We start from the raw sequence: 14,968 nt of genomic DNA, 5'->3' as shown, positions 1-14,968 counted from the left end.
TATAAGCAAACCACAGGCACACCACAAACTCACAGTAACAAAACCTACAGCTCTATTCATGTGTCACAGCCACTTCATTTACAGCAGTTCTAGGCTACACCAGGCCTGGCTGCTGCCTGCCTTAACCAGCAGCTACTGGATGAGGCAACAGTCCCGACTCCAGCAATTCTACTTACTTTAAATTATTGTCAGTTAACAGGAAAGTGCTGATTTGGATATTGAGGTAAGGCAGAAAGCAACCAAACTTTCAGGGCAGTACCTTTTGTTCCCCTTCCCCATGTCCTGCTTCAGACAGATGAAGATCAGCCCCAACCTCCTCATTTCCCTGCGTCCTACACTCAGCTTCCCCAACCCACTCCATGAGGTGACGCAGGACATCAGTGCATATAATGGTTTTCTGCCCCGCCTTACTTATATTTGGAGCTCTTCAACTGTTCCTCTGGCAGGTGCACCTGCTTTGGTGTGACTCACCCACAGGCTGCAAACCCTTTGAATTGCACAGGCTCAGGGTGTCCGCACCCAACCAGGGCTGGCCGCAGCTCCCCAACACACACCCTCAGTCCATCCAGAGGTGTCCCTGCACTGCTCCACACCCTCTGCTCTGGACCTGGGATGTACCATGAGCTGCAGATAACACCTCCTTCCCTCCAGCCCCCGTCTGCTCTCTCATGTCTCTTCTACTGTTTATCCTCTCACCTGCCTTCTCCCATGTCACCATTTGGGTCTCCTGTCCCTCACAGCTGCCACTACTCTTTCTTAAATATTTATGAGCAGCAGCACCACCACATGCGCTTACCAAGGAAGCTGAAGTTCTGGCACACAAGGGGCTGTTTGCCTGAGAGCTGCCCAGAGCCAGCTGTGCCTATGGTATCTTACAGCCTCTTCCCAGGGCAGCCCTGCAACACGCTGGTACTGAAACATGGCTATTCATGCCTAGCACAACCCATATGCTAGTTTTCAAGAAAGAATTCAGTCACCTGAGTAAATATAAGAGCCAGATGCAACCCAACCACAATGCAAAACAATGATCAGACCTTTCAAGGGATTCTTCATGGGGGAAAAAAGAGCAAAACAATCAAAACCAAGGGCTGTAGGGGTAAATTTAGCAAGTGTGAAGGCAATAGGAGCTCTGCCTTCAGCAAGGGCAGGCACTTATCACAGGTACCTATCACATGCGTGGAACAGCAAGAAAGGAAGTCAAACAGAAATCCGGGTATCTTCTAACACCTATGGTGGGGCAACAGTGGCCTTTTATTGACGAGAAAGTAAAACCAAGGCCTACCAGAGAAAGGAGCACGTTTCAGACCTTTCCCACATATCCGGACAGCCCCTCTGCGGGCGAACACAGAAACCTGCTTTGTGTGTCCGCCATTGGAGAGCGAACACCCCTCAGCACAAGGTAAGGCGCTCCAGCAGCCGGTGCCCAAGGCAGCCCTGGACACACACACACACACACGCACACTGGTTTTTCGGTTTTTTTTCTTTTTTTTTTGACTAGCGTCGTCACTGCGTATTAAATCATCCCTTCATCCAGTAACCTCCCCTAAAGAACAGCGGTCCGCATAGCGCTGCGCTAACCGGGCTGCTTCGCACCGCGCCGGCAGCACCGCGGCAACGCACAGCGGAGCGCCGCCTCCCACAGCGCAGCGCCGCTCGCCCCGGCCCTCCCCACACAGCCGCATCCCGCAGGTGCACGGCGGCGCCCACGGAGCCCCGAGCCCCGCAACCACGCGCTTACGTGTAGATGATGGACATGAAGTGCATGAGCCAGAGCACGACGAAAAGGATCAGACCGAAGATGGCGAGTCCCTCCAGAGCCAGCGCCAGCACCGCCATCCTCAAGGCGCGGCGGCTACGGAGCCGCGGAGAGAGCGGGGAGGAACGAAGGAACGCGTCACCTCGAGCCGGCGGCGAGCGTGGCTGCCGCACTACGGAGAGCGGCCCGGCCCGGCCTGCCCCCCCCTTTCTGCCAGGCGCGGGCCCCGCCTGCCGCGGGGCGGAGGGTGGTTGGGGCCGTTACGCGCCGCCCCGCGCCTGCGCGACCTTGGGGGCGTCCCCGGCCGTGATTTGCCGCCGCGCCCGGCTGCGCTGTGCCGGGAGGGTCGGGGTGTGGCGGGCGGGGCTGGGGGCTGCGGGCTGCGGGCGGCTCGTGCCCTGTCAGACGCCGCCGGCTGAGGAGGGTCGCGCGAGGTGCCCGTGCCTTCGTGCTTACGTTCGCCTTCCGCAGGCTGCGTCCTTATCTCGCGTGTAACTGAAGGTGGTTATCGGTCTTTCATTTTGCTCTTTGTTCCTGCGGTGAGAATCACGTTTATATCGATTTAAGGTCACCTCTAGGGGTGTTTTTGAGCTGTGAATTGACTCTGAGCACTACATTTTGACGCCGTCACTAGAGAATGCACCAGTGTGTGCGAATTGTGAGGCTTATGAGCCAACACATGTAATACACCCTCGTCTGATTAGATCGCGATTGCCTTCCAAGGCAGAAGTGACCTATTTGCAAATCAGCATCTTGCATCAACATACGCCAGTACAGTAAATGGAACACTAAGGGCCAGTCTTCGAGAGTAGAGCAAAAAGTCACAGTCTCTTAACCTTTTTCTGGCTCTGGACCGCGGAGCTGAAGCACCAAAGCTTGTTCTTCACAAGGTTTTCGCCTGGGAGACTGTTGGCCAGCTGCTTATTTTGCAATAGCTGTTAGGGTCAGTGCCTCCATGCAAACAAGCTGCAGCTTCTTCTGTAAACAGTAGCATGTGTTTAAGAATTGCCTGAGTATAAATAAGATGAATAGAAGTTGTTTGCCCTCATAGCAGCTCCTGTGCTTTGGCTAAGCGTACTGGTGAGTGTGCTGTCCTCACACAGTTTCTGCAGGAAAATACCCAGCTGGTGCAAGTAACTTTGGGCTTTATCTTTCTGCCGTCCCCGCTGGCAGCTTTCCATCCTGCTCTCTTTCTTGTACAGGGAGAAGTTTAAATGTGCAGCAACATCCCCTAGAAGGCTGTGGCATCTGACTCTGAAATTGATGTCTGGTTAAGTATGTCAATCTCCAGAAGCCCTTCACATGGTTCTTTGGGATAAGGCCTTCGGTCTGAACAACTTCTCTAGCCAGAGCTACAACGCGGATTTGTTGAGCAGGAACATTAAGGTTATGGTTTTCTGGAACACAGGGCTGTCTGGAGCTGTGGCAATATACCAGCTCCTGCTCTGCCCTCTGTTAGCACAAACTGTGACAGTTTGCAAAGAGCATCATTCTTCATCTAGTGCTGATCTGCCTCCTCCTCAGCAGTGGCTCATCATGCCTCAGAGGAGAGGCATGATGTACCCTCCAGTTCTAATCAAATGCCTTGACTTATGCTAACGTGCTCTCTGTTCTAATTAAAAACAAAACAAAAACAAAAAAAAAGCAAAAAAAGCATCCTGTGTGCTACAGAACTACTGCTCCTGGTTCATTCATGTGTCAGTTGGTCAAGTGTTGAAGAATGCACTGAACAGTGTTTGAGTGTAACTTTATTTCAGACTGAAAAAGAGTAATCCAACGGAAATCTCCTTCCTAAGCATCCCCTGAATGGCTGTGGAGTGTGTAGATATGAGACCCGTTGCTCCAACTGCAAATGGTTAAATACAAGCACTCATACGCAATTCTGTACTGATAACAAAGAAGGTAAGTGTGTAGGTCACTTTCAGAAGAACCGTGGTGTGTGAAGCTGTGGTGTTGTTGTTCTGAGAAGACTGCAGAGGCAAATAAATCCCACAAAACTTTCTCTTCTTGTTGTCCCTCTGTAAGCTTTTACCCATACATGTGCTTTTAGATTCCTCATAAACCATCAGAATTGCTATTGAAAAACGTAGTATCTATAAGGTTTGGATACAAATACAATAAGTAATTTACTTGCCCATCTTCAGACGGTGTAACAGGTTTTTCACCTCAAATCCAGATAATACAGTACATAAAATCTGCTGAAATGTCATTTCACACCTTGTGTGTGCCTTTGTTAGTATTTCCAGGTGTATACTTTCCAACTGGATGTACTGTAACTGTTTCTGTTAACAATGATATTGCTGCAATCCTGGGCAAATAAAAGGCAAGAACAAGTTACTGGTGAACATATGGATGAAAGACAAGGATGGAAGTCTGCCCTGAGCTTAACAACTTGCTCCACTCATGCATCTGCACTCTCAAACTGCTCTATAAAATACTTTACTGTAAAGGTAATATACTCTAGTAGGAATCATTCATCTTTGAAGTTCTGATTCTCAATAATATGAACGCTGAAAAGTCCACCTTCAAAGCCAAGGAGAATCCTGGATAGGTCTTAGTAGCCCTTCATCAAAATAACTTATTTCTCTCTTTTCTTTCAGTAAATTGCAAGAAACGGGCTTATTACTGCTAAGCAGTCACAGGCACATTACTGCTAAGCTGTTACAAAAAAGATGTTCCATCTAGTGGCTGTCTCTTATTTAAATCTCCTTCATGTATATTTAGGGGGGAAAAAAAAGTATGTAGTCTTTAGCTGAGTTCAGTAAAGGAATTTACTCAATTGCTCTCTGTCTAAACGAGCTAAGAATTTTATTCTTACAGCACTTGAAAATTTGAGGATAAATCTGAGCTAGGAGAGCTGTGGGGGCCTCACTTATCATAGCAGCTTGCCAGTACCCTCTTATTCAGCACTAACGAGTTATCTAATCAGCATATGTGAAGTGGCCACTGAGGTTTGACAAGTGTAGTTCTATAATGCTTCCTGTCTGGTAGACTGCCTCAGCAAATTAAACTCCAGAACAATTAGACACTGAAGCTCTTAAAAATGCCCAACAATGGAAAAAGTTTAACCTAGATCTTGCAGCCAGCCCTTATGGTACAAATCTGTTGGGAATGAGGCTTTGTTACTTTGACTTTCAGAAATCTTTCTGTAGGAGAATATGAAGGAACTAAAAAACATAGGAACATCTCAGTACTGTGAGGTGTATGCAAGCGTTTTAGTTACACAGGACTTTTCTCAGGAAGTCATCCTTGTCTGTGCTGACCTGTAAGCCTTTTTGCTGGTGTTGCTGTTGAAAAGAGTCATGTCTATGCAGTCAGCATTAAGTTATGGAAAACCTGAAGAAAGGATGCTCATGGTTTACCTTTCCATTTAGGAAAAATGAGTCGATAATTTCAGAAAATCATGCTATAGTTGAGTTTGGAAGGGACCAATCTCCTCATGCAGTATCAACCAGAGCAGCTTGCCCAGGACCCTCTTCTACTGGGTTCAGGTACTTCCAAAGATGGAGACCCCACAACCTTTCTGGGAAACTTGCTCTGATTTGACCACCTTCACTATTAACAATGTTTTTCATACAGTTAAATAATTGTAGGAGGTTTAAGGGTTTTTTGTATCTCATTTTGTGCTCACACTCTCATCCTGTCACAGGACACCACTGAAAAGTATCTATTTCCATTTTCTTTACTCCCCTTGACCAGATAAATGTACACAACAGCAAGGTTCCCCTGACCCTTCTCCAGGTAGAACATTCACAGCTCTTCAGCTTCATCTTGTATGCCAGAGGGTCTGGTCTGTCTGTCATATTTGTGGCTGTAAAGTACACTCCCTCCACTATTCCCCTGTCTCTCCTTGAACAGTAGTGGAGTTACTAACATAGACCTTATTAATCTTCCTTCCTAGGTGCAGGATTTTGCATAGTCCTTTATTGAACCTCACGTGGCTCCTGCTGAACAGTTTCTCCAGCCTGTTTTAAGGCTGTTTTACTCCCATCATGCGTGCCAGACAATCATGTACTTTGTGTCATCTGGGAATCTAGAGAGAGAACATCCTCTCATTAATGAAGATATCAAACACTGTTGGTTCCAGCAATGATCCTGATGCATTCCACAAGTCTTAAGGCCAGGCCATTCAGCCAAATTTCTTTCTCACCACACCCTTATCTACCCCATATTTTTCCAGTTTAATCTTTAAGGATACTATGGGAGACAGTGTAGAAAACCATGCTCAAACTTAGATTCCCGCTAACCAGATCTCACGCTTAATTCACCATTCAGCAGACTATAAAAGACCATCAGGCTGGCTAAGCAGGGTTCCCCCTGCATAAATCCATGCTGAATATGTATCCTTTTTCACTGCCTTTCCCAGATTCTGGTTTGAAGTTCTTATTTGTCACTCTGGAGGCTCAGTACCTTGCTCTTAGTACCTTGCCTTGTAGTGCCTTTTTCTTCTGCCTTGCCAAGGGTTCTCATCTTCTTTGTCTGAATCTCTGTATTCCAATGTATTCCATCCCTGTTTTCTCCCTCTACTATGTTCTACCACATATCACTTCTGTTTGTTCTCCAAGGCCTGCCCCTACCATGTTTGCTTCATCTTGTCCTGTTAGGTATTCCAGAATTTCTCCTAATTTCCAGTTATCACTGAGCAAGTACAATGCGTAGGATTTGATGTAACAGTTCTTTTATTTTCTGTTTCCATCTGCCCTTTTCCCTTTCCCTTCTCCTGCCTTCCTTCATTTTCTAATTCTGACATATTCAGGAGGAGGATAATCTCTCTGAGGTAAAAAGTATTTTCCAAAGTACAAACGGACACAGAATTGTAGCATCTAGAAAGCAGCTCTTAGTTTTGTTTAAAAAAAGAAATGTAATGTCCCTGTAAACAAATTCCTCCTCCTGAGGAATATCACACTATCCTCTCCTCCTGGAAAACAGAACCATCTGGCTGCAGTAATTCAATCATTTCTCAGCTTCAGGCTAGGGAGGATGGCCAAGGCTATCCTTGTGTGGCGATCAAAAAGGAAAGAAATAGATAATGATGAGGGGTAAAAGTGTCTGATAGCAAGAGCTTCTCTATCGGTGCTATCTCTCACATCAAAAATCTTTTCCCAGCAAATGTATGTGAATTCCACAAGAAAAAAGAAGAGTATCATATATCATTATATCTAAGCTGGATGAGAAGGTTATAAGTCCTTACAACATGCTGCTCTGTTTAGATGACATTTTAAAATTTGCCTTTTTGCACGAATGTCTTCAAGAGACTTTGGGGTTTTTTTTCTTCGTTATGTATTTATTTATTGTTAATTGTCCAGCCAGACACAGACATTCTTTCTCTTCGACTTTCCACTCTTAACTAGAATTCATATTTTTATTCATGGTGCTGATCTGATCATTGAGATGACCTCATGATGATCTCATGTTATGTACAGACAATTCAGTTTTATAAAGGAAAGGAGAAGAATCTCCTGAATGTCTGCTGAAAGCAGTTGAGGACATTGAGGCAGATTTAAATGTATGCTCGTGTGTGAAAGCAAGGTCTTAAAAGGAGGGATGAGAATGACTGAGACAGATGACTTGACAAATAGTAGCTTAAAAAAAAAGTAATGTTGATTTTTGTTTTTACTTCTTCTAATTGCTCAGTTAGGTTTTGTACATGCAGATGCACGTCTTAAAGACCTTACTTGTTTATTTTTACTAATAATGCCAAATGTCTACAGTCATTGCATCATTATTATCATTATTATTATTCATGAAGAGAATTTACAGGATAGTCTGGAGGGAAAGTTATTGTTTTTTTCAGCGCTAAAGCTCTTAGAGGATAACTCTTCAACTGGCTTTTTCTAACTGCTTTTTTAAAGTAATGTCTATTTTTTTCCCTGAAGGACACAAACACACTCCTCTGTGGCTGCCAGCTGCTGCTGGCTGCAATAGATGGGAGTCCTCCACACGGTGAGTTTCAGACCTGGGTCTCTGGCACCTTTACAATGCTCACCTGGATCACAGAGATCACCCATTACAAACCTGTTCAAGACTTCACACTATTTATAGGCTCTGATTTTGCACAGAAGAGATCATCCAGATAGAAATAAAGACAGCAAACAACAGATGCGCTGACTTGGAGCACCTGAGTTGCCAGGTACCTGGGGATATCTCTGTGCTCCTTTGTGTTTCTGGTGTGGTTATTTAATTACCACTCTCACTGTGAAGAGGCAGCTAAGTGTTTCAGAAGATTAACATACATGGAGTCTATAGGCATGCAGACCGAAACCAGGGGTTTCAGTTTCTCACAGCAGTTAAGCAATGATATCAGAGTTCCTGTTTCTAAAAATGTGGTTCCATCACATTTTTCAGGTTCTCTGTAAACTTCATTGCAAACACCTTGCATAATGTGAATTTCTCTTTAAAAACAGTAGGAAATGTTGATGGTAAATTGTGTATATACACTATATGTACATACACTATCTATCTGTACTTATATTTACATATATAAAGTTTCAGTTACTGTTTAAGCTCATTACAAACCCCCCACAGTTTAATGCTCTTTTACATTTCTTTGCACGGGAATATTCTTGTAATTGAGCACACAGCAGGTGTCTGAGAAGGCTGAGCTTCTATGTATTATAAAGGAGGCAGCTCTGAGAAAAATCTGAGAATCACTGCTTTTTTTCCTCAAATTAGGGATGTTATAAAATTCTAACTACATTTTCCTTTCTCTAAGCTTTTCACCTCCTTATTGCAAATACTAAGTTCTGAGGTGTGTGAACCACATGCATATTTGAGACTGGCAGAACAGCTGTGGGATTGCCAGAGCTCTTGGCATCAGCATCTTTTCCCACAGTGACCTATGCCTTGACTCAGGGGCTATCTCCCATTTCACTTCTTGACGGTAACCCAGAGTGTGACCAATTCGTAATGATTTTGTTTGTGCACAGGCAGGAATTAACTTCATGGTTATGAAGGAATGGCAGAATGGTGTCTGAAGTTGTGTCCATTAAATGGAATATAGACTCACATGCTTCTGAGATCAGCTGTGTGTAACAGCAATCAGTGTATTTTATCAAGTATGCTTCCATTCCTCAGAGTCAGGAACAGAAACAGAAGCAACTGTTTTCTGTTGTGTCAGCTTTGTGGTATCAACACAGACCAACATAGAACTGCTACAGTCTCCATCAAAATTTGTCCCTTTCTTCAGGAGCGTAATCTGTTTCATATACTGAAAGAAGTGAAAAAAAAACCAGATGGTTCTGTAATTTCTCTCACTTTCTTTTAACTTTGAGACTCCAGCTCACAGTGTGAAAGTAGGAGACAGAAGGTTAGCGCGTGATTTCGTCCTTCTGCTAGTCTGCCTGTGCCAGAAAGTCCTGTGGCAGACAGAACTGTGCTCCTGAGTGGGTCTTCCCTTCAGTGAGCCTGGAGACGTCATGGAAGTGTTGCATGGTGTCTGCAAGTCGTTGCTGCGATGCCATTTGCCTAAGGACAAGAAGTTGAGTCCTTCATCAGTAAATCATAACAGGACTGATTACCAGAAGTACAGGGGACAGGGTTGTTCCACATACTCATCATCATGAGTCATTGTTGTATTGTGTCATGTATTCCAGCCCTGTGGTATAAGGTTAAGGTGTGACAGCTAATTTTGATAAGCAGGAAGCAAGTGTCTACAAATCACTGCTACCTCCAGAAGGAGCTATTAGAAGATCTTATCTTCGCGTCCATTTCGTAGTGACTTGCCCTGGTGTTTGTTACAGTTAAGGACTCCTTTCATGCCCATAGTTGCACTAAGCATGGGTACAAAGTGCTGTGTTTCTAGGCATCACTGCATGGGTACAAAGTGCTGTGTTCCATTTCTAGGCATCACTGCTGTGGGGACTTGAACATCTGTAGAAACTGGTAGACATTTTGTCTTCAGTTAGCTCCATTGCAGTTGATAAAAAAACAAAACCTAAAACAAAAAATGCTTACATTTAAAAAACCTCATCTTTGTCCTTTCTTTTTTCTTCCCTTCTGCAGCAAAAAGAGATATTACTCGGGCAGTAAATATTTCTGTGTGTGAGAGAGTGTGCAAGCATTTGACAGAGCTAAGTGGGCAAGGCTGCTTGGCATCCTCAAGACTCTGGTTCTCTTGCACGTGTGTTTGTTTGTGTATTCAGCACAGCGTTGCCTTGCTTTTCAATGGGGCGTGACATATTCTGTTTCCCAATGCCACGAGGCTCACCTAGGAGGCTTATATGATACGAACAGGTGTGGCCTCAAAAGAAACTGCAAATATTTCCAACAGGAACTTATTCACCAGTGAAGTATTTTCACGGTTACCTTCTTGTAAGAGCAGAGCTGCAAAACAAAGTCTCACTGGTCAATAAAGATATGGGTAGTATAAAGTAATTAATTTTCTCAGAGACCAAAAAAGAAGACTTTGCTGGCTGGTTTGGATGTTCACATGGCACCTTAGTCTTTGGTGAGAGGCCATCCAAAGGAACACGGAATGGGCAACAGACTCTTCAGAGACAGATGGCACAGCACACAGGGTCTGAGCACATCCCCTGAGTATCATTAATCAGGGGTGAGAGCATGGGCCACAGGGTTGTCTGTGCAGGGTCTGGCACTGAGGTACACACCCACAAACCTAATGGAACCCTGCCTGTAGTAGAGATATGTTCAACCACACCAGACTAAATCTGGCCAAATACTTCAGAAAACAGGTGTTAAACAAAAGTCCTTATGACATGCCCAAGGTTTCACTGAGATTTTCATTATTTATCCTAGAAATCTAAGAAATTTTAGAAAACTCTCATCGTAACTTCTTGTGCAAACAAACAAACAAAAAACAACCAAAAACAAACAAACAAAAAAAAAACCACAAACATATTCTGCTCTCTCAAGTCTCTCTAAAGCATCTGAACAACACAGTGTTGCACACTTGATCATTGTGAATTCATTTATGTCTGTCATCTTTTCCCACTTCACCTGTATATATGTAATCAGACCTTTGCTCAGCAGATAATTACTTCCCTAAATACAAAGAACACTGTGGCCTTCTAGGTATATGCTATTCCTCATTTTAAACTGCATTTCTGAGGGCTAGAAAAATCATTCTCTGGGATATCATTTCAAAATAATACAATTTACAAATGCATAATGCGGACTAGCCATGTTATATTCAAAACATTCTAGGTTCTTTATTATAATATATATTACAATTATCAGTACAGAGATCATACTTAAGAATGTTTAAGCACAGAACAAGGAGCAGTGATTGAAGAGTTATTTGACCTTCGGTGGCCCTCAGCACCTGTCTCTCCTTAGTAACCATGCTTTCCAACCACTATCTAGTTGTCAGTACTGAATTATGGAGACCCACGTATTCAGCTACTGACAGCAGACAGAACCTTGTGCTCTCGTTACTCACTGTAGCTTGTTTCAGACATTTCCAGCAGACCAACTGCTTTGTGTTGCACTTCTGTTCAAGAGCATGCACTAGTTAACTTTTCTATGTGACACAATAATTTTCCATTTCAGTCCAACCTGCAGGCCCATGTCTTTTAAATAAAGCCAGGCTTAGTAATACAGACTACAGTTAAATGAAGTGCACCTGAAGACACACTGACAAGTACAGCATTTGGTATTTTCTGCTGTTGTGTGAGCCAGGTAATAAGACCATGGTAGCTATAAGCTCTCCAAGTACTTAGCCTGAAGGAGTAACTGAAGTCCAAAAGGTCTGCTGGTATATTCCTTCATGCTACAGGTCTGCTTAGGACATCCATAGCACAGATACCTTGTCCCTACTTCCGCGATATCCCCAGCCTGGGTATACAGCTGTATAAAGTCTCTGAAGAGCTTCATGTCCCAGAGTGGACAAAGAAGAATACAGGGATGACATCCAGATATGCAGAGGTGGGATCGGAAAAGCCAAGGCACAGATGGGATTGTACATGTCAAGGGATGTGGGGGGGGGAAAAAAAAAGCAAGAGGGGATTCTATAGATGCAGTGGTCAGAGGAGACAGGCAAAGGAGAGTGCGTCCCCTCTGATAAACAAGAAAGGAGATTCAGACTTCAGCAGACATGGAGAAGGATGAGGTATTCACTGAGTTCTTTGGCTCGGACTTCACTGGCATTCAGGCCTCCCTTGTGTCTCATCCTTGAACATCTAGATGGGGTTCAGGGAAGCAAAATCCCTCCCACTCTATGAGCAGAGCAAGTCCAAGACTGCCTCATATGAAAAATGATGGTTGTCAGGTGAAGTCCTTAGTGACTGGAGAAGGGAAACATCACACCCATTTTCAAAAAAGGGAGAAAGGAAGAGTTGGGAACTGCAGGCTGGTGAGCCTCACCTCTGTGCCTGGGAAGAGATGTTAAGACGTATATGCAACATAAGGCAGTGGTCCAAGACAGCAAACACGGCTCCACCAAGGGCAGATCTTGTCTCACCTTCTGTTGTGGAATGATGGTGCTGGTGGAGAAAGGATGGGTAACTCATGTTGTCTATGACATGAGCTATGACATGGTCCCACACGACATCCTCTTCTCTATGTTGGAGAGAGATGAATTCAAGGGCTGAACTATTCAGTGGATAAAGAATTGGTTGGATGGTCACAGCCAGAGGGCTGTGGGCAACAACTCTATGTTCAGATGAAGGCCAGTGACGAGTAGTGTTCCACAGGGGTCCATCTCGATACTGGTGATATTTGATACCATTAGCAACTACACAGACAGTGGAATTGAGTGAAACCCCTGCAAGTTTGCTAATAATACCAAGCTAAGTGATGCAGTTGACACAGCAGAAAGAAAGGACACCATCTATGGAGACCTGGAAGGCTCAAAAAGAGAGACTTCAGGAATATGATGAGGTTCAACAACACCAAGTGCAAGATTGCTGCATGTGAGTCAGGACAGTCCCAGATATATATACAGGCTGGGGGAATAAATCATTGAGAGCAGCCCTGCTAAGAAGGATCTGGGAGTCCTGGTGGACGAAAATCGGACATATGCCAGCAGTGTGCACTAGCAGCCTGGAAGACAAATTGTATCCTGGGCTGCAGGCACGTATGGAATGCTGTGTCCTAGTCTGGGGTGTCCAGCACAAGAAAGACATAGAGTTGTTGGGGCAGATCCAGAGAAGGTTCATAAAGATTATCAAAGTTCTAAAGCACTGCTTCAGTGAAGAAAGGTTAAAGGAGTTGGGCTTGTTCAGCTTGGAAAAGATAAGTTTCTCAGGAGACCTCACTGCAGCCTCCCAGAACTTGAAGGGAGCATCTAAAGAGGAGGGAGACTGATTTTTTTTTCATGGTCAGATAGCAACAGGACAAAGGGGAATAGCTTTAAACTAAAAGGGGGGATATTTAGGTTTAGTGTTAAGAAAACATCGGTGAGATTCTGGCACAGCTGCCCAGAGAAGCTGTGGGTGCCCCATCCCTGGAAGTGCTCCAGGCCTGGTTGGACGGACCTTGTTCTAAGCTGACCTGCTGGGTGGCAAACAGCACATAAGCAGGAGGTTGGAACTGGATGGTCTTTAAGGTCCTTTCCAACTCAGCTATACTGTGGTTCTATGATTCTGTTGTTAGAAATAGGAGATCTTCGGGCTTTTTATTTTTGTTATCACTTTTGTCTTGTATCTGACACCAAGAAACAAAGAACCTATCCCACATAGATGAGAACAGTAAAAAAAAAATAGAAGGTGTGTGTGGGGGGGGGGGGGGGGAGGGGAGGAAAGGTGAAGAAATGAAAGGATGGTAAAGAATGAAAATGAAAATAAAAGATTAGAATTTTTAAAATAGACATTTTTGTTTCTACATGACTACCTTGAACAAGCAACAGAGAAAGACAGCAAGTCAGGGAGCTGTAGGTCCTCATGAACCTCGACAGTCACCAGAGTATGTTGTAAGGACACATTTAACATAAATAAATAATTAAGTGGCAAGGTTGTCTGGAAATTTTCTGTATGACCTTGAGGCACGTTTTCATTTTCTCAAAGCCTGCATGTGGTATCTGAGTGTGTCATGCTTGCAATAAGCAGTGTGTGCAGCTTACCAAACAGAAAAGTTCCGACCGCTGATATTCATGGTGTGTTTCTCACCGAAATGAAAGTCTGGCTGGTCTGGAACAGCAATGTGCAGGAATGTTTGGCCCACAGACTTACATCTTTCAGCTGACACATAATGAAGTGCAGCACCAGGGGCCATTATTGGCCTAAGAGATTTACAGAAAATATTTGTGGTGTATGTCTGTGTATCTGCAGTGACTGTGATTACAGAGCACTCAGTGCCAACCATGCCATCAGCATTACTCCATTACCTTCCTCTTCTGTCCACATAGGTTGCTCAGAAAGTAATCCTATACATTCCCACTGAAAATGTAAATGATACAAAGAACACAATAACAGTACTTGATAGAGTAACAAAACACTGTTTTTCAGCACTATCACCACCATTAATTCTGCATTTTTGCCAGCAATGAACAAGAGCTTACATACGGTACTCATAGCAATCTGCACTGAAGGTCACCCATTGTTTCACTGCTGCTACACAGGCATTGTTGCTAGGAAAATATTGCCCATGCAGTCCAGCATTCACTGTGCTCACATCCACTGCTTGTTTTCCACAAACATTCAGCAAGCATCACTGAAATGTCAACAGGTGCCATTTTTTTCCGCAGAGGAATCCAAAGACACACTTTTGCTCCAGATGTACTTCCACGTCAGATACCATTCTGTCAGAGTGCCCCTCTGCTGCCATCTGTCACACAGCAACAGCATGTAATGGGGTATTGGTTCAAGTTCTACTGCAATACCACCACCATCCCCCTCTGATGTCATGGGCCAGCATCTTAAAATAGAAGGCATTACGTTCAGAGTAGCTTTCACATGCAATGGGTTTCTGACAAACACTCTTGAAACAAGATCAAATTAATGCAGCATATTTTACAGCCAGTTAGACCCATAGGTCTTAGAAAAAAAAGCTGATTTGCAACACTGTCAGAGAACATGAACTCAATTGGTGTGAAATTTAGAGTTTTAGTTTTAATTTAAGCAACACCAGTTTTAATTTAAGCAGTACTCAAACACATCAATCTCAAATATTCAGACAGTAACACCATAGATTTTGGTTTCAAGCAGATTAAACTTTCAGGCTCTGGTAGTTGGGAGAACGAGCAGGAGGAATGCTGTTCACTAACAGTTTAACTCAGTGCATGGGAAAACTGCATGACAACTCTTTGGCTGATGGACA

The 14,968-nt window shown here is 44.1% G+C and overlaps 1 protein-coding gene across 1 annotated transcript in view; it reads right to left on the bottom strand.

Annotated features, from left to right (window-relative positions):
• Positions 1–1,977, bottom strand: part of UGCG (UDP-glucose ceramide glucosyltransferase) — a 28,117-nt gene extending 26,140 nt beyond the window's left edge. Inside the window, exon 1 of the mRNA XM_072360336.1 lies at positions 1,739–1,977. Coding sequence (XP_072216437.1) covers positions 1,739–1,836 — 98 coding nt within the window. The 5' untranslated portion in view covers positions 1,837–1,977. The remainder of the gene's footprint in view (positions 1–1,738) is intronic.
• Between the last annotated feature and the right edge of the window lie 12,991 nt (positions 1,978–14,968).

Source organism: Excalfactoria chinensis, chromosome Z (genome assembly GCF_039878825.1).
Source record: "Excalfactoria chinensis isolate bCotChi1 chromosome Z, bCotChi1.hap2, whole genome shotgun sequence".
Classification (NCBI taxonomy): Eukaryota; Metazoa; Chordata; class Aves; order Galliformes; family Phasianidae; genus Excalfactoria; species Excalfactoria chinensis.
The sequence above is the reverse complement of the archived record's forward strand: the minus strand, read 5'-3'. Positions and strand labels throughout refer to the sequence as shown.